General features: G+C 35.9%; 1 protein-coding gene across 7 annotated transcripts in view; it reads left to right on the plus strand.

Moving 5' to 3' along the window:
- LOC144972923 (filamin-A-like) overlaps positions 1-13,636 on the plus strand; it is a 140,770-nt gene extending 127,134 nt beyond the window's left edge. For 5 of the 7 annotated variants that reach the window (XM_078914740.1, XM_078914736.1, XM_078914742.1 and 2 more), the window contains 2 exons: positions 9,987-10,181; positions 11,779-13,636. In XM_078914740.1, coding sequence (XP_078770866.1) covers positions 9,987-10,181; positions 11,779-11,966 — 383 coding nt within the window. In that variant the 3' untranslated portion in view covers positions 11,967-13,636. Of the gene's footprint in view, positions 1-7,699; positions 7,727-9,986; positions 10,182-11,778 lie in introns of all 7 variants that reach the window. The other 2 variants (XM_078914739.1, XM_078914738.1) reach the window with 1 other exon arrangement.
- The last annotated feature ends 12,429 nt before the right edge of the window (positions 13,637-26,065 follow it).

Consider the following 26,065-nt stretch of genomic DNA (forward strand, 5'->3'; position numbering starts at 1 on the left):
TTTTTTTTTTTTATATTGGACTAAGTGCCTTTGTCAACAGATCTGATATCCGAACGCAATTATGAGCTTGGTTTAACATGGCTGTAATGGACAATATTTTATTTTGGGTTGGTTTGAGTGTATTTCCATTACAAAAACGAACTCACAACAATTTGAGTTATCGGACCTATAAATTAGTATACACTGATATTGGGGTATGCCAGACACCAACATTTTAATTTATAGTCAAATGTTTAAAAATGTTGGTAAAAGAAATACTGTGCTTCCAATGAGGAAGATGACTGTATTTTTTTTTCTTAAAAAAACCTCAAATCACCGTCAATAAAACTTTAAATTATACTTTAAGTTCAATTCTTGGCAACTGGTATCCCATGGATGGCCTACCTTACATCATCAAGAATTGACCAAGAAAGAGTATTTGAAAAAGATTCTTATATCTCATTTCCATTCGAGGTATCGTTTAAAAACATTGAATGGCTTACCTCTCATTTTCCCCCTTTGTTTTAGCTTATTTGTTTATTTTGTAAATATATGTTGTATCTATTTACGACCAAACGCAAACTACCGAGCATGGTATTGTAACAAAATACGTTTTATTGCCAATACTTATTTATCGGAAGTTTTCATTTCATGAGCATTTCTCTCAAGTCTTTACGAATGCGCTTTTCATTGTAACTGCTCTCTTTCTCTCTCTCTCTCTCTCTCTCTCTCTCTCTCTCTCTCTCTCTCTCGATTTCTCTCTCTCTCTCTCTCTCTCTCTCTCTCTCTCTCTCTCTCTCTCTCTCTCTCTCTCTGAGTTTAGATGTTTGAGAGACTTTGGCAAGTTGAGGGTCTTTAAACTGTCGATATTTGTAGCCAACGTTGTTTTTTTTTTCTGGTTAGAATATAAAAATGTGTTTGGTCATGTCAATGCAACATGACTAATAGATTTGCTCTGATTACTGATCACTGCTTAAGACTATGCCATTTTATAGCACCTTGTATAGCACTAGATTTATCTTTAGATCGATAAAGGTGAGAGTCAGACACATAACAACGCTGTTATTAGAATATAGCATTGACCTTCACATTCTAAATTTGCAGATAACAATAGTGCTGTTATGACCACACGCTTGGGCCAGCAAATCATGTATTGTACCATTTTAGGCTCAAATTTCAAAGGCTAAATTTTAGAACAATTGCTCAATTATATTATCCTGGTTTTGCGCTCTCCTAGACCGTGGGGGACACCATGTAGCCGAATTGGTCAGAGTGTGTGTGTGTGTGTGTGTGGGGTGGTGTGGAGAGAGAGAGAGAGGAGGAGAGGGGGGTGGGGGGGGGGGGGGGGGGGGGGGGATAGGCAATCAAATTACCATTAGAAAAACTGAATGGTTACCTTAAAACCTGTTACTGATAACGATTTTAGATAAGCCAGCTCGGTTTACATTCATTTTCATTATATTTTTTCACTTACAGAACCAGAGATAAATTCTGTTTTCGTGGCCCCAATGCTCTAGAGAGCTACTTTTCTTGCTCTTGTTAGGAATCAGGATTCAGTCACTTGACCTCTTAATAAAAGCTAGTTGTTTAATATTATTACACTATCTGATCGCCTAACAAGAGATCGTGTATCATTACAGATGTGTCCGCTGTCCTCTTATAATATTGTATAAAACAGAGATAAGATTTAATCTTTGATCATCTGATAAGTTACTTGAAATTACGCCATACCCTGATTACAAGAAAGATCTAGATACCGTCCGTTTGGAAAACGCTTCTTTTTTTACATTTTGGCTAGAAACATATTAGATACTCCCTGAATAGACAGATTAAAACGACCCGAAATTTGTCAACATTTCTCAAGTCTGGAATTATCCCTGTGTTAATTTTTAATTATTTGTTTGGGGCAAGTTTTGAGTCATTTTAATCAATCGATGTAAGAAGGAGTTGTTTTTTCTTCAGACGAAGATGAATAACATCATTTTGTCAGTGCATAATACAAGAGCTTGTGACCTGTTCCTGTTAGATTTACAGGTCACATAGGTTTGACATAATTTATTCTTAGCTTACCATTAACTCGTAATATGACCATGACCTACATATTTAAGAACCAAAAGGAAATTTTGCACATTTATAAAGGCCACTCATACTGTTAGCAGTGCACATTGCGCTTCACACTGGTCCATTCATTCACTCAAAAGGTCTCACAGGATATTATTTATGACACATTATAACTCACTTTTAATGCGTTCTATTTTACTACTAGCATTATAACAATAGCTATCACTGCCAAGATTAAAAGGTTTACGTATTGTATTACAGCTATATTATTAGCTTTGCTCTTGGCTGAAGAACGTTTTGCGCCCAAAACGATCCTGTATAATATTACTCTTTTATTATTATTTTTTAAAGCTGTCTTATAACTTTCTCTCTCTCTCTCCATCTCTCTCTCTCTCTCTCTCTCTCTCTCTCTCTCTCTCTCTCTCTCTCTCTCTCATCACACGACTTCAAAGCTACTCAATATATCGAAGACGTTTTACTCTCTCGAGTCGTCAAACACGCAATACATAATTATGCCATTGTTTGAGTCACGAATTGTACGATTTTCATAATGTAATGTACAAGACGTGAATTCAAATCTGAAAATCACGTGTATTGGTGAAATTGAAGATTTAATCACTTGTCATACTATCTGTCCAAACGGAATTTTTTTTAACAATCGATCGAGACCAATTTTTCAGCTTTGTAGGATAGGAGAATTGTTATAAGAAACCATTGCGTCTTAGTAGGACATCCTAACGTAGCAATAACTTTTTTTTATTCTCTATTGTTTTCTGGTACTTCTCTATTCACTCAAACTCGTTATTCCGTCTTAGTAAGAAAATTGTCTTAGAATATTTTGGGAATGTTCTCGCAAATCATAGACAATAGAGCGATAAAGCATAGCTTGGCTCATATTTTACCTCTTAATATAACTCTGACATAAGACCAAATGGTATCCCACCCGGCTTAACTCTGTAACATTACGATTTTCAAATCAAAGTTAATAATGTTTGCAGGTTTTGGGCGACATTGATATTGAGGCTCAATCACACAATAGCGACTAAACGATTACGTTCCCAACCTACAGCGATCGACGAACGAGAGAGTCTTAAGACAGATCTTCGTTTTCTTCCACATCGTTCGTCAGTCGCTGTAGGTGTGAACGTAATAGTTAACTTGCTAATATCATGCAACTTTACGATTCAGTTAGGTGTTGCGTCCGGTATAACTAAACATTAAAATAAATAGAAAATTGGAGTTCAATGTGCGTTTATTTGGAAGAATGTATACGGTTTCTCTAATTAACATATTAATGTTAAAATTCAATGACACTTATTAAAGGGATTATTATGCTATGAGGAGACATAAAAGATCTTATGGAATTGAAAGCATCATTACTCCAACAAGCTTGTCGGGTCATTGGTTCAACTGGGGATTTTTCAAAGCGAATAGTAAGCTATTAACTGTATTGAACAAAAACTAATATATCATTAAAATAGACAACAACAAGAATTAAAAAGAAAAACCAACTTAACACATAACGTTTCGGTATCAATTCTCTTCTTCAGCCAACAACAAAAACAATTTAATCGGCCATATTTTTCCTTAACCAATGTAGAGGGGAGAAAATGTATCTATATTATATCCTGTCAGGACAATCGGTAGCGGAAACTTTGTGTCCTTGAATAACGAACGTCTGCTAGGTCATCGTGACACAATAATACTAGAAGAAGGCAGTAGGAAATATATTATAGCAAGAATGGTAATTAACATTTTGGATAAACCTAACATTATCAAACTCATACAAAAAACAAGCACACACACACACACACACACACATACACACACACACACACAGACACAGACTCACACACTTAGCAAATCGATTAGCAGCCTTTAGCTTTGAATCTATGTAGCGATCTCGGGAGTATTTCTTAGAATTTCGAAAGCTCCTGTTACATAGAGTTCCATTGCCGACAACGAATTATGAGTCCGGCTCTACATTGACAATGTGACCCGACGCCAACGGGACCTACAATGACAATGTGACCCGACGCCAACCGGCTCTCAACAGAACCTACAATGACAATGTGACCCGACGCCTCAGTCTGGTTTTTATGCTTCAGTCTCATAATTTCAGCTATGAATTCAATTCTTAACTTCTAAACGACTCTGACAAAATACCGTTTTGAGTTGGTGGATCAGATTTCTGCATATTTTGATTATTTTGGCCAAAAAACGTTTAATTCATGTAATTATTTGTAATGGCCCCAATGGGCCAAACTGATTTTTCTTATGTGTTCATTTTACTTTGCGTCATGAGTTCGTTAATCACATTAATTCGTAGCGTGTTTGTTGTATGCGCTATAATCTTATTGAAATACTATTAATAGTTAGAACACACACACACACACACACACACCACACACATACAAACAAACGCGCGCGCGCAAAAGACGCTCAAAACGAGATAGAGACTTATGTACTAAATCTGCGTCACTTCGTTACAACTGTGTTCTTAAAAGGTCTGCTCCATTGTATACCGACCTTAAAGAAAGATCGCAATGCGAATGAGTTTTGGCCACTGTATTGGAAAACCATCGAGTCAATCTGTCTAAACAGCAATCGTTGGGTAGTCTTCTTACTGTTACATTCAGTCAAAAGTTCATCTAATGTAGAGTCAAAAACAAGCACAATATTGTTGCAACCAATACACAAACTCATTTGTATCGCAAGAAAGTATACGTTGAGATGAACAAACAGACAGATAATAAGCGGTGTGATGACAATAATACATAACCTACAATCATACCTGAATTTACAGTTTACAACAACATAACAAGGGACGTGAATGGGAAGATCAGTGAGTGTTAACCGCAATCAGCAAAAATGGAGTTTGGAAATGGATGACAAATTTGCTTGCCATCTTATCGTCTTATTACATCGTATTACGGATTTGTGGAGTTGGCACATTTCGCTGTTGTCTAGTGGATTTTCATTACATCAGAACTATGATTCGTGAGGAAAAGGAGTTGGGTAGGAAGGGGGGGGGGGGTCTCTATAGGTCATATATTGGTGGAGGGCTGGACCCTCAAGTCAGGGAGATCAATTCCATTTAATTCAAAGCTTTATTTTTGCAATTGCCAATATAAATCATACATTAACTTAGAATTTGCATTTAATAAATCAAAATGGGTCAAATCAATAATTAACCAAAGCAAACAAATGAAAAACACCCCCACTAATTTGACTTAGAGTGGGCAACATATTATATAGTCTTTTACAAAAGAGACTAGACATTATTATTCCGCTAATAATTCAATACTGGTTGGAACACATACAATGACACATGATACATATTTGGAAACTAAACAAAACTAGTTTTTTTTTTTAATGTATAATTTATTGAATTTGTGTAAATTTGAATATTTGCAGATATTTAAAACCATCATTAAAAATCGATTTTGCAAAATTGAGCAAAAAAAATGAAATCAGCATATATGACGCACTTCATTGGTTTGTATGTCCGCCGTTAGAATTGATCAATACCACAGCTCTTTGCCTCTTGATGATGTTAGCAGATTAACTTTTTCTGCTGGTTTATCAGTCCAAATTGTATTACGTTTGTCGAATAAGTCATCGAATTGAGCTTTCTTGTCTTCTTGCTCTTGTTTTGATTTGTTTTTTAATGTAAGTTTCCTTTCATAAAAAATCCCACATATTATGTTCAATGGGATTCGTGTAAGGTCACACAACTGGGCACTGTTTCATCACCCTTACATTTGAATAGTTTAGGAAAGCCGTGGCGTTATCAAACTGGAATATCACCATTTGATTATGATGATTCCGAATACACACACACACACACACACACACATATATATATATATATATATATATATATATATATATATATATAATATATATAAACACACACACATACACAAGAGGAGAGAGAGAGAAAGAGAGAGAGAGAGAGAGAGAGAGAGAGAGAGAGAGAGAGGGAGAGAGAGAGTGAGAAAATGAAAGAAAGAGAGAGAGATATATAGATATATATCGAGAGATGGATAGATAGATAGATAGATAGATAGATAGATAGATAGATAGATAGATAGATAGATAGATAGATAGAGAAAGAAAGAGAGAGAGAGAGAGAGAGAGAGAGAGAGAGAGAGAGAGAGAGAGAGAGAGAGAGAGAGAGAGAGAGAGAGAGTGAAAGAGACAGACTGGCTGTTAAGAGAACAAGATGGATAAATACTAAGATTGTTGAACTGATTTTTTAAATGCACATAAAATGCCATGAATGTTAAGTTGTATTTTCTATATTTTTTAAACCTTGTGTTCATTGCATATTATTATTATTATTATTATTATTATTATTATTATTATTATTATTATTATTATTATTATATTATTATTATTATTATTATTATTATTATTATTATGGCTTTGGAATGCGACCATGTATATTGTAGAAGTAGACTGGCTTTTCTAACAACATAGAGCATGGGTTCCGCTAGCAGTATCCCGCTTTGGTTTCATTTTTAAACAAAAGATTGTAATTCATTTTTAAAACATACAATCGTCCTTGCATTCATTCGATGACAATTAGTTCGCCACAATGGAGTGTATAATTGACTGATTTATTGTGTTAATGTAATCCAGTTGATTTATAAACTTTGAACACGCAGAAATGTTCGTGTGAAACTGTAGACTCTATAACTAAGATATGGATTAAAATAATTATAGATAAATTTAAAATTATTATTAAGACTTGTTTTGACATGAAAAACTTATGGAAAATTTAAATATATATGTATGAATTATATTATCCATGTCAGTTTTAAGTCGAATGCTTATAATATGGATTGTGGATATATATATATATATATATATATATATATATATATATATATATATATATATATATATATATGTGTGTGTGTGTTATATATATATATATATATATATATATATATATATATATATATATATATATATATACGCTATTTCTATTACTACAGCCATTATTAAGAAACAAAGCGCGAAAAAAGGTTCCATACACATTGTTGATCTCTACAAGATGACGTTGACGCTTTCGAGTACAAGAAATCCAAGTTATTGTTTAAAAAAGAACATGGTTTCGTTTGAATATTAAACATCAAATAACTCGAAATGTTTCATCATATAAATTAAATAATATAATAGTATTAATAAAAAGACTGATTGAAAATAATGTTGATGAATTGTGACCGAGGTCGTCCGTATGATGCAATATGTATTACACACACACGCATATACACACACACACATATATATATATATATATATATATATATATATATATATATATATAATTTTACGACCTGTTTTTCTGATTTCGTCTTTTAGGTAAACCCTATTTGGTTAATGACACACATGAATCTTCAAAAGTTAATTGCCATATTATCTTATTTTAGTACAAATATTAAAATGCCTGTTTATTTGTGTGACATTAATATCTAAAGCCTTTTTTCACAGTATTACAATTCAAATTCAGCCTTTTGTTTGCCTTGAGTCACATTTTTCTTAATACTCAATTGCTGTTAGTTATTAGGTTTACTTATAAAAAAGTCAAACGATCTAACCTGTTTCCATTTGATCCAAAAGCTAATCTGAACTACAAACCTTTTTACAGATGAAAGCGGTTGCTATGGACCAGGGGGTAATGAAAGAAAAATCAAGATGATGTCCCACACTATTATTAATTTTTCATCTACTCCTCACTACATCCATCCCATCTTCCCCACATGACCCAAACGCCCTTTCAAAACATCTTGTCCCAAATTCTACCCATTTTCATATTCCACGTATTTTCCTCTCTCCAATTTAAACCAGCTTGCCTCATTCAATAATAATATAATCCCGAAGTCCGCATTTGATGCAAAAATTCTGAATGTGACGAAAGTGGCATTGCCTTTTTAAAAAGACGTTGAAATTGTCTCGTGAATTGTATGTTTTATATGAATGAGATGAATATTCTCATTCCTATGATTTTAACATATAACTGATTGTTTGTGCATTGACATGTTGCCCCCTGTCTGCATGGACAAAAATTGGATGAATATGTAACACTCAGCTCTGTATTGTATTTTGTCTGACAAAAATACAAGATTCAAAAAAAAAAAAAAAAAAGAGAGAACAGAAAACATCATAATCACATTATTTCAAACCCATATAGCTACATACGCTTTGTCTTTTACAACGTCCTAAGCATCCTCGCCTTTTCAAGTATTATTCCTTGAGAAGGGATAAAGTTAAAATAATTAAAACTTAAATGCGAATAATCAGTGTCACAAAAAGAAAAGAAAAAAGCGGCCGAGATGTATGGCAGTGCTTTACAAAATACACGTTTCCATACGACAATTAAATTGTCAAAGAGGAAATTCCGCATCAGTATTTTAAGTGTGTAAGAAAACAATGTTTATACGTAATTTGAACCTCAGCGTTTAAAAAGGTTTCTTTTCTTTTTCTGATATCATTTGAATATATCACGTGGTATGACTGCATATTGGTTCGATCATGGCCTGATATTCTTCAATCTCATGTTCACTGGTTTCATACTCATAACTTTAATTTTCATTTCACAACAATTAAATATAAAAATGATTTCATTATGTTACCTGTACGATTTATACCTCCTCACCCCCCCCCCCCCCCCTTCCACTCTTCCCGAAACATTAATCAATACTAATATGTGTTAATAAGAAGACTTTAGTTGATAAAATTGTTGCTTGACTCTAACACTTTATTTAAAAAAGAGTCTAATATTTTTCGTTTAACAGCAAATATAATTTTTGTAGTTTGTAGTTTAATTCTTGTAGTATCTAGTGGTTGTAGCTTAACATATCTTTTGTTATTTTTATAATTAACAAACAAACTCTATATTAAGTTGTAAGTTCAATCACTCTAAAATTCTAAACACGTTTATTAAAATTAATTTAAAATAGCCATAACTTTATATTTTGAAGATCTTGATTTCAAAACGTATGTAAATTAATGATAATGTAGAGTAATGGATTCAATGGATTAATGTAACTCACACATTAATTTATGTTATGTGGAAATCTAATTTTGTAACATAATTTTTTTTTCCAAACAGAATAATAATTAAATATACTTTAGATCTGCTTTTTTCTATTTACAATATTGAAGTGAATGGATTCAAATTTTCATTACTGAAAATGAAAATTTATTGGAAGAAATGGAGATTACAAAAGCAGTTTTTGCTGACTTTGAAAACATTTATTTCTCCTATACATAGTTTTTAATTTAGTTCCTGATAAAATGAAATCGATGTAGTGCCAGAAAAATGAAATGATTTTACGTGAACAGTACATTAAAAACAATATTTATACCCTATATTTTAGGTAGCATGTTCACGTAGTGTATAAAAGAAAACAATTTACAAACTGATAAATCCAGATGGCATTACATTGTTTTCATCTTTAGGCCCATATTCCCTGCTTTACGTCTTATAGATATAGATTTTAATGTAGTTTCTTTCCACCCCTTTCCTAACAAATCACTGTACAATTTCTGGGAGTTCATTTTTAAAAAGTCATTCTCATTTGACCCTCTTTTTTCTTACCGTATAATTTCAACAGGAATTTTTTCTCAGATATTGCACACATCAAGTGTGTGATCTTAATGAAGGTTTAGTTGGTCAAGTTTCACATCGTGTGTTTTACAAGCGAGATCAGATGAAGACCCGATACCTAAAAACAAAGGGACATCAAAACAATATTTAAAATATTAAAAAAAAAAAAAAACCCGCCCAAAAAATGTGAAGCATCTTACGCCAATGCTCCCCAAAATTGTACTCAAAAATTGATATGACAGTCAATCACTTTTCACCCCTTTCAATGAGAAGAGCTGCGTTTGCACGAAATAAATGTGTTATTTTGGTTTCTTTCTCGTCTTAGGTGCCGGCCGCAAGCCATCACCCATCAACCAGCAATCTTCTATGGCGGTTGAGACCGTGGAGAAAAAGGCAGGAGCTGGCGGCAAGGGCAAACGATTACGTGGTGATGCCAGCAAGGTCACAACCAAGGGCCCCGGTTTGAAGAAGGCAGCCATGAACCGAGCAGTGAACTTTACCGTCGATACCAAGGACGCCGGTAGGTCAAGGTTTTTGTTGAATACGATATGTTCCAAATAAGAGATCGTGATATTAACTGACTTTATTTTACCCGTTGGAAAAACGTTAATAAATTAGTATATTACTCAACTTGTCTTATACCAGAAATAGATCAAGACAGATTCTTCGTTGTACCTACATACAAGTTTTACGTTTTGTGACCTGTTTCACCTCTTGTGAACTGTATGAACTGTAAAACTGTGTTGCAAGTAATAGAGCAGTAAAGTTAGCTGCCCCAAACGTAAACAATAACAAGTTGCTAGTGATTTCCGTTAGGGACCGGAATAATTTACGCACAATATAGGTCTCCCAATTTTGTAGTTTGAGTTGTAGGCAATACACTTTCAGTATTGAAAATATGTTTACATAAAATCTAACAGTTGCAGAAATAATAATATAAGGCTAAATTATTATGAAAATCAGGCTCCGAATAATTCTCGTTTTGTTCACACCAGCGCAATAATTTGCTCTGGTCTAAAAATAGATAGACTGTAACTTTTGATAAATGTTAGAAAATTTTACCTTTTGTTCCATAAAATATCCATATCTAGACATTATTTGATGCATGATCGAGTATTTATGAATATGTGTTTCTTTTGCCACCTAACAGCCAAATTTTAAAGGTTATTTTTTTTCTATTATTTACATTGGAACGTGAGCTGTCAAGACAGGAACATGTGGTTTGCCACGTGCTTCTCGACCTTTGTTTACGTTTGGGGCACCTAACTTTACTGCTCTATAGCGCTTATCAACTCGTTGAACTTTGCACTTGCAGGGCCGGAAACGGAAAGATTAGTCTAAAAATTTCCCTCTGGTGTTTTGAAATAATCTGAGATTTATATAAGATTAAGTAACTTGAATTGTTCAAATTGAGACCGGTTTGGAATAACCATTGTAGAGAACCTAAAGAATAAGTTGATAATTAGTAATCAATTCATAAATAGGTTGTCACAATTAAGGATAGCTTATATGGTTCGTGAAAAGTAAATACTGCAAACTTTTTGACGTAATTGTGAATTCGCAAATTACGATATTGGAACCGGTACTGATATAGGTTTATAATGTAACTACTGCAAGAACAAACAAAAAGGAGGGGGTTGGGGGGGAGGGGGGGGGGTTACAAAAAAGTCAATTAAAGTAAAAACATAAAAGGCTACAGCACACAAAAATAAGCAAAACAAAACCAATAAATATTAGTTTGAGCGCTTTACACATTTGGTGTATTTAAAACCTGCTATATTGTAATGATGATATTTACATGTGATTTTATTTTAAATCATATTATTTTATTACCTATCAAGAAACTGTTTTGCTTGATATAGAGAAAGCATTGCTGTTGTATAAGAATTGGTGTAATAAATAAAGTGTCTACTAAAGAAGAAATATCCCAGAAAATAAGGGGAAAAAACTTTTTTTTTAAATCGACCTTCTCGAGAAAGGCTATTTTTTTAAAGGGGTTTTACTTTTTGTTTCTGTAGGCTATTTTTTCAGTTTTGTTTTGACACATTTTTATCAGATGTTTGCTTTGATCAGCAGGCTCAGACAATTTACAATTTCTCCTGTCTTTGTAATTCCAGGTAACGCCCTATTGTCAGTAGGCATGATTTCCCCTAGTGGATTCCCTGAGGCCGAATTGAGCATCAAGAAAGTCACTCAGTTCTCTTACTCAGTAACCTACAAAGTACAGGAAATAGGCGAGCACACACTTCATGTCAAATGGGGCGATGAGGAAATTCCCGGAAGTCCTTTCTACGTCAAGACGTGATTTCTTCAAATCTCAGCGAGAAATAAATATACTAATGAAACGAAATTACTTGATAAGGTGATAAGGTGTGTGTTTAATGAACATAGTAACTAGATTTGGATTTAAACGATTTGGTACTATAATTCAGTTGTGAAATCAAAATACGTAATTTATACTTTACTTTGGTTGATTTCCTTTGTTCTTTCGAGGTAATATAGAGAATGACGTGGCGCATGGTTTTGTTCTGGTTGCGAAATGTTGAAGTTTGAAAGGAGTGCATCAGGTTATATGCTTTGTTAATCTATGACTATGAGCCAATTTCATGATTTATATCTATATATTTTCTATAGTTCAATATATTCAAATATTCATGTGGTGTACATTCATTTTTGTCGGGTCTTTTAATTCATATGATGCAATAAAAAATAATCCTTATCCATTATTTTTCTTGATTCAACTTTTAATATTACAGAAATAATAGGATACGGTAGGATCTTTGCTAATCATATTTCATTTTAGAATATATAAATTGTGACAAAAATAATCATTTATGTAGGGGATTTTTTGGTTCATTTCTCACTACTTTTTTCTGCTAACTCAATCACTCCTTTGTTAATTATGACTCATTGCATTTCTTTGATAATAATTTTCATTACACTTATTTTCTTTATAAGATGTATTTATTCCTTTTCACGTCCTCCTCTTTCTATAGTTTATAAAGGAGAGTGCAACAACTCCCTGACTGTGAACAGGTTTGCTGCAGTTTCACTCATTGTAAATTTTCACATCATAAAAGAACATCATGTATAATTTAACGAGTCATGGCTTTTATGACTCCCTGATTGCTACCCCTTAAACCTTCAGCTGATAATTGCGGCATTTTCAAAATATGGTCTTCTGATGATACTGCTAGAAGCAAACTTTCAAATGAGAGTTTCACCTCTTTGCTTTTAATCAAAATTAATATTTATGCAGATATTTTAACAACTTAATTTTAAAGAATTAAAAGTTACTATTTTGTATGAAAAACGGATTTATATGTTGAAATGAAAATTAAAGTATGTTAATTTAATTCCTGTGTCGCAATAGTTACAACAAAAAGTAAATTCTTACTAAGCTTTCAATATTATGTGATTGATTTTACGTTTTATGTATGGACATTTTTCTTTTCTCTAGGAATTTGCTGTGTATGCATTTTCCGAAACCTCGTGCAATTCTGAAGAATCTGGAATCAAACACTTCTTTGACTTGAGTTGGTGTCAGAATAATTCAAGTCTAGATAGTGGTTGTAATTCCACATGTGTGTAACGTGTATAAACCCCATCTCAACTCTTTGTAGCGAGGCCATAGTTTAAAGCCGATGTCGACATCAGTGAATTTTGTGTTAGACTTACATTTTATTTTGGAAATTTAAATTTATTATTACTCGATATTATTATAATTTAATTAAACAATGAACTGTTTTTTAAAAAGTTACCATCTGCAATGTATAATGACTTTTTAAAATGTTAAACGGACCCTATTTTTAAAGAATTTTGCTTCAAAGGTAATGTTATGTTTTTGATGCTATCTTGCAGATAAGAAAATGCCATGTCGAACATTAATTATAAACTTTCAATTGTTTGTAATGTGTGTACCTACCTTTCCCTGTGTGATTTGTAATAAAACTGCCGAGTTATGCCTTACAAAAACCGATCGTGTGATGTTGCTTGTTTTCAGAGGTTTGAAGGCGCTTGCCACTTTTAGTCTATATCAGAGACCTGGAACAGAAAGATCATTAACATATAGATATGTCTTTGTCGAAATAATATAAATAGCATTCCCTTTATTATGGCAATGTAATGACTTTGACGTCCTAATGTTTAGATGATGTGCGCTTGGCTAAGAAACTCACACCATTGCCATCCGGAAATATAACCTGACCAAGACACAAAACCATGTGTAATCTTGAACGTTTATAGTCTGGTTAATACAGTTGAGAATTACTCTTTAAAATGGATGGTAAAAAACAATAACAAAGACCTGAGTGACGTCTATCTATAGATAGAACGAAGTTGACGTCTCTCAGATCTTTGTTATTGTTTTTTTTCCTATCCATTTTTATCAGTAATTTTCACTAAACTGTATTAATCAGACTATAAACGTTTAAGGTTACACATAGTTTTGTGTGTTGGTCCGAAATATGTGCAATGTTGTGAGCTTCTTAGCCAAGTATCAGCATCTATAACAGTGCAATTAGATATGTGAATGTGTAAAAACAGAGTGATAAATACTCACAAACTGGAAGCCACTTGACTCGGTTGGTAGCATCATTACCTTCAGAATTATTCTCTTAATACGCTTCAACAGTCGTAACGTCACTTCCCTCGTTATGACGCATGATAACTTAGTAACTGGCTCTAAACTATCGGACGCCCTTCTGAAATATTTCTCCGACGAGCATAAAAGCGTATCCAGAGGGGATAAAACCATTATAAATCTGATCATGTTTTAATTTTTACACATTATGATTACAAGACATATGAAAAGTTCTAGCCAGCATGAAGAATAAAAAGTACCGATTTTCTTTGTTTAGAACCACGATGGCCGCTGTTGCTGGCGACATGACATCACACTATTGAATCCAATTATTGTAAGATGACTCTAATTGTTGACTAATCTCTGACAAAACTCAGTGAAAATGTTTCTAATCGGGGCGGAAGGGTGGGCTTCTATATCGGCTAGTCTGTATAAATTCAAGATGGATATGGCCGTTTACTAGCCAGTAGTTTTTTTTTGTTTTTACAAATCAAAATACGGGATTTATGACACACGCTCAAACCCGCTCGGACAATCATAGCTGGTTGTTTATAAATAGAATATTTAAATGAAGTTGACGTCACACTGCTCTTTGATATTGATCTTAGACCGCCAGTTGGGTGATTCGTTCTCACTAGATCCTCTCAATTAATGAACTTTTCAGGTTCCAGTTACACTCAGACCTGTGTGTTGGTTTAGCTGATCTGGCGGGTAGAATCGGTAAGTATTTAACTTCGTGTTTGCTGAATAGTGACTGTTCGGACAGTCAGAATCACAGGGTTAAAGGACAGGGGGTGTGATTATGCTCCCTACACTTGAAGTTTAATAGATATGCACTACCAAAGTTGGCTCAGTCTATCACAATTTGATACGATTTCTTTACCTTTACCTTTACCGATGTTCCATGTCGGACACGACGTTGGAGATCACGGTTCGCCAGCTCTCTCTCTCATCTGCGAGTTTCGCACATTGATTTATGGGGCTTCCAACGTACGCTGCGACATTTCCAAGCCAGCTTGTCCTTCTTCGTCCTCGACCACGCTTGCCTTCTATCTTTCCCTCTGCAATGGTCTTCTGTAGTGAGTCGTGCCTTCTGATGTGGCCGAAATATCGGGTTATCCTCTTTCTAATAGTTGAAATGATCGTTGTTGATGTTATTCCTAAAGTTTGGAGTACTTGATATGATACCCTTGCAATTCTTCTATAGGTCCACATCTCAAATGCTCTGAGTTTCTTTTCTAGTGTCTTTGTTATAGACCATGTTTCACATCCATAAAGTAGTGTTGACCAAATGTAGAATTTTGCCAGACGTGTTTTTGTGGTAAGTGATTTCTTAGGGGCTCACATAAGTGGCCTCATGGCTGACTGTCAAAGACTTATTAATCCGACTTCTATCAGAGCTCCGTCGCTTTTGTTTCGAGCTGATGTATCGAATCAAGTGGTAAGCAGGTGGTATTGAGTGAATGCGTTTGTTTCCTGATTCAGTCCTGTTAAAAGTGACTTGGGTAATAAATACAATGACTCGGGCATATGGGCTATTATTGCATTATTGTAATTTATTGTTTTCCAGTAAACAGGACGATGCTATATACGAAAAGTACATCCGAAGTTAAATGCACGAAAGAAAAAAGCAAGACAAATGGGACAGGTTCAAATTCAAAAAGGGAACAGAAGATTCCATGAGCAATCCACCAACGTGCCAATTTTGACATCATCTATGCGACCCATCCAGGCACTATCAATATCAAAGAATCCCGTTATGAAGGTTACGCTCAAATGTTTACAAAGTACAATGCATACAAAATTAATGACTACGTGCATATTAATACGCAACAGAGAGATGATTTACAAGGAAAAAATATCATTATCATCTCCCTAAAAAAAAGATATTATACATTGGAATGTTTCACTCCCAGCTAAGAATCCCCAGCAGGACCAGGGAAAAATCCAAGCATTCTAAAACAAAGGCAGATATAGGGGTTAGAAGACAAATCAAGTGACTTATCCGCTCACCCAAGGCATGTCAAAATATGTCCAGATAGAAATGTTGCTTTATCGAGAATAGCTAGCATTATTATTGTGTTCACTGTGTTAGACACATCCAATGACAATTGATGGTTCGCCCTTACTAATACTAAGGTAATACCAATCATGATATTTCCCCCCGTTGTTCGTCCCCTTGACTATTTTCCTGTATGAAAGAAGGGCCCGATGATTACCGCGCAAAAGTACATGTAAAATCCACAATAGGGTTCATGGCCCAGTTAGTATTACTCACAAATATTTGAACAACACTGATAAAGGAATTGCATCGCAAAACCTGACGACAAGATGCATTTTTTCAATCATCTGTGTTAAAATTGTGAGCGATGCTCAGGATCTGTGGGCTGTTTACTCCGGGTGATAGGTAAGCACTTAAGGTGGCTATGGTTTACGGTCAGCGGTTGATTTAAGGGCCAAAATATACTTTATTTTGAATTTTCGAGTAAAAAATAAAACAACTTAGTCTAAATGTTTCTTTGACTAGTTTTAATAAACGCAATTTTAAAAGGTATATGCACTGTATGTTGATTGAAGAACTGAAGGCTCATTAAAATATGTAGTAAAAAAAGTCATCCATGTCGATAGCTTGACGGGCATACAACAAGAGGTTACAGAGTAACCATCAATTGCATTCTTCTAATACCCTCTTTACAGTCCAGTTCACAGCCTCTTACTATTAACCAGATACCTGTCGTACTCTGGAGAAACGTGCATTTAAACATTTGGCAAAATAATAAAGTCCTCCTCATTTTTAAGGGGCGATTTGGGTCTAATTATTAGGAAAATCCTTCGAAAAATTGATTTTGAGATTTTGGTGGAAAATGATATTTTATTATCCTAGAAATAATATAATTGAAGTCCAAATTCTTAAAGTCGACTATAAAGGCACGAAAAACAAAGTCAAAAATGGTACAGGTAGTAAGAAAAGTGTGAAAAATGGGAAGCCATTTTGCTATTTTCTCAATATGTCATTTTTCTAAGGGTATGGGAAACTGTGTTAAACGTTTCTCAGAATCTATTCAATGTAGTTGTCTGAAAATTTCCACAGTTATCACAGAGATAATGTATTATGTCACATCAGAGATATTTTTTGATAAAATATGTGAATTTTGAATTATAATCCTAATTCTGAATTTTTAAAGTCAGTTTTGTCATAACATTTAGATTCTCAAATTTGTGATGTTCTAATAAAAATTCCATAAGCTAAAGCCGTAAAATCTCTCTGTAGTGACCCACTATGGTACAATGTTGACAAGAGGGAAGAATATGGAAGTCATTCCTTCATTAGTTTTTGTGGAACGTTTGCCACAAGATTGTTATATTTTTTGATGTCAGACCCCCAAATTAGGTCGCAAAATGGGTATCAACACAGATAATTTTCACCATGTTGTTTTCTAACCTATATTGACGATACAGAATGGTTAAAACCGCTCAATATAGGTAATTAATTTTTTTTTACAAAAGACCCAAACCGCCCCTTAATCGATCAAATTTTGAAGGACGAATTTTTAGGACAAATTTTTTTTAATGCACGCGTCTTGCCAGAGTAAGGTAGTTAACTGGTCAAAAGGGAATTAGAAGTAGATACATATGAACAGTTATAAATATTCTCAGAGATTACTCATCCACTCAGTCACAAGCACAGGATTCGTACCAAAAGGGGAACAGTCGAATAGTTGAACAGATTAGATTAATAATATGAGCATATGGCTTAATTCCACTGACTTATCATGTTCAATGCGCTTTAGCTATTATTGCCATAGCAGTCCATAATGTTATGAAACGATTTCCATGTCATACAAACCATATCGACAAAATGTCTGGTACCTACAGTTAGGTACACATTCAAACATGAGTCGAAGGAGTCAAATTGTGTCTCATTGATCATAATCAACATCACTTGACTTTGTCACGTGACCAGATAGTCGTGAGTCACGGACTCCACTATAAATATGATTACAATATTTCTGTAAGGCGTGTTTATCCGAGTTAGGTGTCTTGGTGAAGAACGTTGTTATTGTGGGAGTTTTTGTTTTTTTTTAAACGTTTAAGACAGAATGAGTTTAAGATAAAAATGTTCAATATTGTTCTGCTCTCTTTTAAAGTTAATCTACCGACTTGAGAGGGGGAAAATAAGGATAGGCGTCCACATCAACTTCCCGTGGTAAAGCAATGTAAAAGCTTTCTCAAAAGCACTACACAGACTTTGGTACGTACGAGTGCTTCAACGGATTTTGTTTTTAAGAGTTTTACGGCGCTTGCAACACATTAAGGTCATATCAGCGCCAGTAAAAAGGAAGAAAATGTGATAGGAAAAAAGTTTCAGAATTATAATTAAAGCACCCAAGACAAGGTAAGACAAAGGGGAATTGGTTCAACTAGGAAACAGATGTAGATTCCAAGAGCACACCATCAAAGTACTTAGTTTGAGATCACCTAAATGTCTCATCCAGACACAAGCACAGGTCCCCACTAAGAATACACTCAAATGTTTACAAATCATACATAATACGTAAAAAAAAACCACATTATACAGTACATACCAGAGAGATGATTTACAAGGGGAAAAATATCATCTCCAAAACTAACTATATATTTGACTGTTTCCCTCTCAGCCAGGGTACCCGGCCAGGACCAGGACAAAACCAAGCAATCTCATTCCAAGACAAAGACAGAAAGCATGTTGGAAAACGGTTATAAGGAGATAGAAGACACAGTATGTACCCCCCTGCCCACACTATGAGAGGGCAGGAACCCCACCCAGGCTTCAACGAAGGGGGCATCCTCGAATTGTTCAGATATAAATATGAAAGCCAACAATATGCCTATATGCACAGGGGAAATGGTTATAAGGAAAGAAAAACTATCAAGTTTCCTTCCCCGCCCCCATTAAAACAAAACTCCAAACAATAACATCACCAAAAAAAAAAAAAGTAAAAAAGTAAAAGCGCAATTTGACAGTTTCCCTCTCAGCAACAAAACTAGCCACGGCGAAATGAAGTAATCTCTCTTTTCACACCAAGGTTACGCAACCACCTTAAACGATACCCCATATATAAACAATATAGTCGAGACAGCAAGAGTTGACCGTCTTAACCAATGACTCATTTCCGAACGAAGACAGAAAGTAAGGGATATGTGTGTGTGCGTGCGTGTGTGTGTGTGTGAGAGAGAGAGAGAGAGGTGTGTGTGTGTGTGTGAGGGGGGGGGGGGGGGGAGTAACTTTTGTAGACTTTGAGACATGACTAGCTTTAGCCACTGACCCAAGTAGTTCTTGTTTGTTTTGTTTGTTTTTAAGGGTTTTACGGCGCTTGCAACACATTAAGGTCAAATCAGCGCCAGTAAAAAGGAAGAAAATGGGATAGTAAAAAGTTCTAGAATTACAATAAAGCATCCAAGAAAAGGAAAGACAAAGGGGAATTGGTTCAAATAAGAAACAGGTGTAGATTCCAAAAGCACTCTATCAAAGTACTCAGTTTGAGATCACTAAAAGTCTCATCCAGACACAAGCACAGGTCCCCGCTGAGAGGAACACACTCAAATGTTTTACAAATCATATATTATAATATAAAGAAAGCATAATACAGTGCATAACAGAGAGATGATTTACAATGAAAAAAATATCATCTCCCAAAACTAACCATACATTCGACTGTTTCCCTCTCAGCCAGGGGATCTGGCCAGGACCAGGACAAAACCAAGTAATCTCATTCCAACACAAAGACAGAAAGCATGTTGGAAAACAGATATAAGGGGATAGAAGACACGGTAAAGTAGTTCTTGGGACAGGTCCTCGGCGCGGCACTAGCGGACAATAAAATGTATCTAGGTGTTAGACATCTGGAAGAAACACCCATCGCCACGCCATCGTCATCGTCGTAAACAAAGACACGTGGGAATGGAACACAGGTCGCGTGGAAGAGATATAAGTACACGTACTTTCCAGGAATCTTTCTCTTTGCAAAAATCTACTTGCCCAGGAAAGGACTTCATTTATTATAATAGTGGTGTATTATTCTATAATAAGGGATTTCATTCCCTTCATAGTCTAGACTAGGAGGAGCAGTCCAACTTGACACCATGATTGCATCAGCCCGGCACACTAAAGACCTGATTGACGGCCCGACCACTAAGCACCTCGGCATCCACAAAGATAAGCTTCGCAAACATGAACAAATACTGTGGCTATGTTAAGTCCCCAATGATGTAAACTAAACAATAAAAATATGTAAATCCTTACATTAATATATAAAACAGAATAAACCAGACTTACATTTATTGTCAAATATAACGGACTGGAATTTGTTTTTATCCAGTTCATTGTAAAGGTTATATCCTTATACAACTATACGAGCCATTAATCATTGCAGTTTAATATTATTATGTATTATGTGACGAGGAAATCATAGACCCCGATTAAATTATTATTAACTCAATTAATATGGCGATTCTATGAGTGTATTATCTACCTATATAAAATGCTCGAGTGGTTTATTTGGAGAATTATTTCTTTAACTTTAACCTCCATAAAATGCCACATTACAGCCACCAGTGGCGTGGGGCCATTGGATCGAATGGTGCCAGGCACCATACCAATCTTTTAAAAATCATTTACAGCATAATTTAATTAAAAATAAAACTGAGAAACTTTAACTCCATTGTCTCTCGCCAACTCGCCAACTTGCAGTGGTTGGCACACCCGCAAACTGAATGTCCTAGTCGGGGACCAGCCACTCCCATATGAGCCGCGTCCAAAATATTTAGGGGTGACGTTGGATCGCAGCCTTACCTATCGGGTTCATCTCGAAGGGGTTGCCCGGAAGATAGAGAAACGCAACATTCTTCTGAGGAAGCTGGCGGGATCGACTTGGGGCGCTAGCCAAGCGCTCCTGAGAACATCCGCCCTGGCACTATGCTATTCCACCGCGGAGTATTGCGCTCCAGTGTGGGGTAGAAGCAGAAACGTTGAGAAGGTGGATGTAAAACTTCGCAAGTCGATGCACATAGTGTCGGGAACGCTAGCAACAACCCCTAGAGAATGGGGCCCGGTAATGGCAGCGATCCAGCCCCCCGATGTCCGAAGGGAGACCATTACGGGAAACTGGCTGAGTAAGATCAAAGAGAGAGGGAATGGGGATACCCCTCTCATGCGCATAATGAACGGTGCCCCCGTTTCGAGCGAAATAAGTCCCGGCAACCCTTGTACGCAGAATCCCTGACTACGGACAGAGCTGCACATACGAGATGGAAGTCGGTTTGGACGAATTCAATCCCTCGTGGGGCGGGGACCTACACTCCTCTAAGCTTGGTGAGAAGTTGCCAGGCTTTGATACCAGTAAGAGGAGACACTGGGTAGCTGCGAATCGGCTTCGGTCGAGGAGCTGCCTAACGGCCGGTGCGTTACATCAGTGGGGTCTAACTTCCTGTCCAATATGTCCACGTTGTGGGCAAGAACCCGAAACGGCAGAGCATCTAGTCGAAAGGTGTGTTGTGACGATGCTACCAGGCGGGTTCGCGACGGTGCACGAATGCGGACCGGACTTTGCTGATTGGGTCGATCGTCATAACATAATAGTGTGAACCATAAGAAGCTGCTGCCAACTCGCCAACAACATACTGCCTGTTTAGTCTCCACTCTATTCAAGATTCCGAATCACGCACTGCGCCGACTCGTGTGTTGGTGAGATCACTGCGCGAATTAGTCACTGAATCAACACCGTGGTGCAAAGCAATCCAAGCTCCAGTTAATGCTCTATCCATTAGTATCGCTACAGCTGTTCGAGCGAGAAACTGGGTCGAATTATACTATATTCAAATAGCGGAAAAACCCTCGACTTGTGCCAGGATCTGAGATCTCCACCGTTGGACTGGGGGGATGCGCCAATGTTGCACCATTTACGTCATAATTAGGGTAACTTCGGCCATCCAAAATATTACATTAACTGTCAAAAACACTGATCATTGTCAAGTTTATTTGTAACAAGCAAAGAAAAACAATATAAAACTTTAAAATATGACATATCAAAATCCCCCCCCCCCCCCACCTCTTTTTCACGATTATTGAATAAAGTAATTCTTTGCAACGAAGCAAATATGGACGAATTTACCAACATTTTTCTTGCTTGTAGCGCCGAGTTGATGGTTACGTGTGTATGAGTGTTTATTTGTGTCTCTGTGTGTGTGTATTTGTGTCAGTCAGAGAAAGAAAGCGAAGATTGTCAACAGTGATACTTTGGTGTGTTTTTTGATTTCTTAAGTACTTAAGTGGAGTGATTTTTTCTTTGTGATGCTTTAAGATCTGAATTTACCTTTTATTTGTGCAATCATTAATCGTATTCCACTGATTTCCATTATTTGAGTTTGAGATATACTTTGAAGTTTTGTTTTGTTTAACAATGAATTGCAGTGAATCAAGTTGACTCTTTACTTCACCGACCGTTTGGGAGATTGACACTAGAGGACAAATTAGAAATAAAAAGACTAGTTCCTCACCAACCAACTGATTTTGGATTAACACAGGTGTAGAAATCTCGAAAACGCTCTTTTTCAGTGACATGGTATGACAGACATGAATGGCTCACAGTTTAGAAAAAAAAACGTTTCTTTTGTTTTTATTGTCTACTTTTTACAGATAAAACAAAACACTGACAAATCATGGACATTTATAGGTTATAGTGACCTTAACCACTTCCATCGTATTTCTTGACCTCCTGAACGTTATTTAACAACACCCTTAAAAGAGTGAAAAATTTCTTACGAAATTCAATGAAACAGGAGCGGTTAAATTCGTTAATGATTCTGTCAATTCACAAAGCTGAAATAGATGCCATTCCAGATTTCAATAAACAAATTATAAAAAGATTTGCAGAGATGAAACATCGCCGTGCAGATTTTCTTTACAAGTACTAAAAGTAAGTAATTTCTGTCATAGGTTTTTTTTTTTCTTTTTTGATTTACATTTATCACATCTTGATTGCATTATCTACCAAATCCAATCCTTTAAATGGTTGACAAAGAATAACTACAAAGACCTTTTCACATGGGACGTGTATCTCAGTGTTGTGGCTTGTTGTTTTCATGAATTATTTGTTTTTGTGTTTTGTCCACTCGTAGAAACCATCGACCCTCCCCCCACCCTTCCAAAAAAGAGAGTTTTTAACGTGCTCTCTCCTCTTAATCGTGTTCACTGTTTAAGAATGTTTCTTCTTCTTCTAATCATGGCACCACCATACGCCGTCAATACGCCACGCCGCTGCAGCCACCAAAGTTACATTTTTTGTAAATGCGCACCCAAAAGATAAATTTCGAATAATTTCACATAAGCGTTGCTGCGCAGCAGTTACCACACTAATGTTCACCTGATAGAGCGTGATTTCAAAAGCTTACCCCTTTGCACAGAGTTGCTCGACTGAGATGGATGGGCACGTCAGAATATTATGTGGGGCTATGTGGGGCGGCGTTCTATTTACAAACGGATCGCATTTTGAAGTTGATCCTAGAGACAAGCGGATTTGGATTTCATGCTATCAACATAAGATGTGAACGTTTCAATGGCGAAAGCATCATTGTAGTAACAAATCGATAATATGGATCTGTAACGGTGTGGGATGTTATAACTGGGGAAGAAAAACTAAGCTAATACCAATCAACCAATGGCTCAACTCAGACCTATCAGCAATATTCTTGAAACAATTGTTGTCCCGTGTATTCGGAATCAGAATAATCAAGTACACTGTAGCTAGTTATATTCCAGCACGATGATTCCTCATCACATAGAGCTCGACAAATATCTGTTTTCCGAAACGATGCAAATGTAAGGGTGATGAGAACCTGTGGTCAGCTGTGTCACCTGACATCAATCCCACTGAACACATGTGGGATTTTATGAAAAGAAAACTAAAAGAAAAAAAAAGTAATAGAAAGCAAGAACGCCGTACAAAATCCGATGAACTGTTCGTCATAATAAATACTATTTGGGATGATATTTCAGCATAAACAGTCCATCAGCTGTCATCATCAATGAGGCATAGAGCTGTGGCATTGATCAATTTTAACGACGAACATACAAAATACTGAAGTGCTTCGTGTTTGATGATTTCAACTTTGTGTCCAATTTTGCAAAATCGAGTTTTTGAAGACTGGATTTAAATATTTCGAGTTTTAAAATTCAACAAAGTATATGAGTTTGGTTTGTTGTCTGTTGAAGTCTTCAACAAACAACAACAGACAACAAACCAAACTCATATACACTAACACATAGTCCTGACGATGTCTGAAAAGGCCTGAAACATCGATGTAGACTGACTCCAACATTGTGGTAAATATTAATTCAAATAATAATTCGCTCCATTGCTACATTTCGAGCACTATTCGTACCATATTTGTATCAAACACGATTCAATATATATATATATATATATATATATATATATATATATATATATATATATATGTGTGTGTGTGTGTGTGAGGGGAAAAGAGAGAGAGGGAGAGAGAGAGAGAGAGAGAAAGAGAGAGAGAGAGAGAGAAAGAGAGAGAGAATGAAGGGTGGGGGGAGGACTGCTTTACCGGAAAGTTTTATGATTAAAAAAGATAGATAGAATATTGCATTAAAAAAACAAAGCAACTACAACACACACACACACAATCCCAATATGCATCTCTAACAGATTGCCAATTATTTCAGGCTATCATGATACAGCTGCACATTTGATCTATCCTTTACGGTGTCTACCACCAACACACTCAAGATCACCACTGGTCTTGTGTCACTTTTGACATTTGGCGCCAGTGTGCCAAGGCTAACGCCATAAAATGAGAATGACACTAAATGAGCACAGAAGTCAAAATGTGAAAGAAGTTGTGGTGATGGAAAATTTCTGAGTTCTCAAAAAACCCCAGAATGCGTATCCACGGAAGACTATCGCCAATGAGACGTCTACAAACTCGATGTTGATCTGCCTATGTTCATACTAGCTGGATCAGTTTTTATTGATTAGAGTCTTAGTTTAACACCACTTGCGACACTTATGGGTCATTTCAGTTTCAGGACCACAAGGAGTACAATGAGCAGGCAGTGATGATAAGGTTATTGAGTATCTGTAGTGGCAAGCTTCCTGCGGTGAACTTTTATTGCCAACTTGAAGAGCTCGACAACCAGACCAGCAGGCACTCTACTACATGGGCTGGATTCTATGCCCATTGACGAAATTGTGACTCTAGCCAGGAACAGACGTGCTTGGTCTCAATATGTGAGTTCCCTGTGACCGTGACACTTTTATGCTGATGTAGTATAGTAGTGTCGAACTAATGTACAATGCAACTCATACATACAAAACGTGCTCTGACAGCTTCCCCTCAAGCAAAAGCCAGGACCTAGGCAAAACTAGATGGAGAGCCACACCAAAATCAACAATAAATAAAGTATGGTAGAAGTAGAAGGGACAGCAGAAGTTGACTTCACAAACCCTCAATGGTAATTTGAGGGCAAGTTTTGGGCATCTCAACAATATTTTTGTACTGAAAGTTAAAGTGATGCTCATGTCCGTTGCCGGACATTGACTATTGCCCTGTCCAGGTCAATATCCTGGACAAATAACATTTTGCGCTAAAGTGACCAGAACAGTTCCAAGCCATCTTTACCTTTGACAGATCTAAGGAGAACCACTCAGTTATTTTATAAGTGCGACTCAATGCAGAGAATCTTTTCATGAAATAATTTTTTTTTAAATTAACAACAAAGATACATACAAACAAGAAAAAAAACACAAAAAAAAACA

The sequence above is a fragment of the Berghia stephanieae genome, chromosome 5 (assembly GCF_034508935.2).
Source record: "Berghia stephanieae isolate SIO BIC M18660-M18661 chromosome 5, UCSD_Bste_1.3, whole genome shotgun sequence".
NCBI classification, from domain to species: Eukaryota; Metazoa; Mollusca; class Gastropoda; order Nudibranchia; family Aeolidiidae; genus Berghia; species Berghia stephanieae.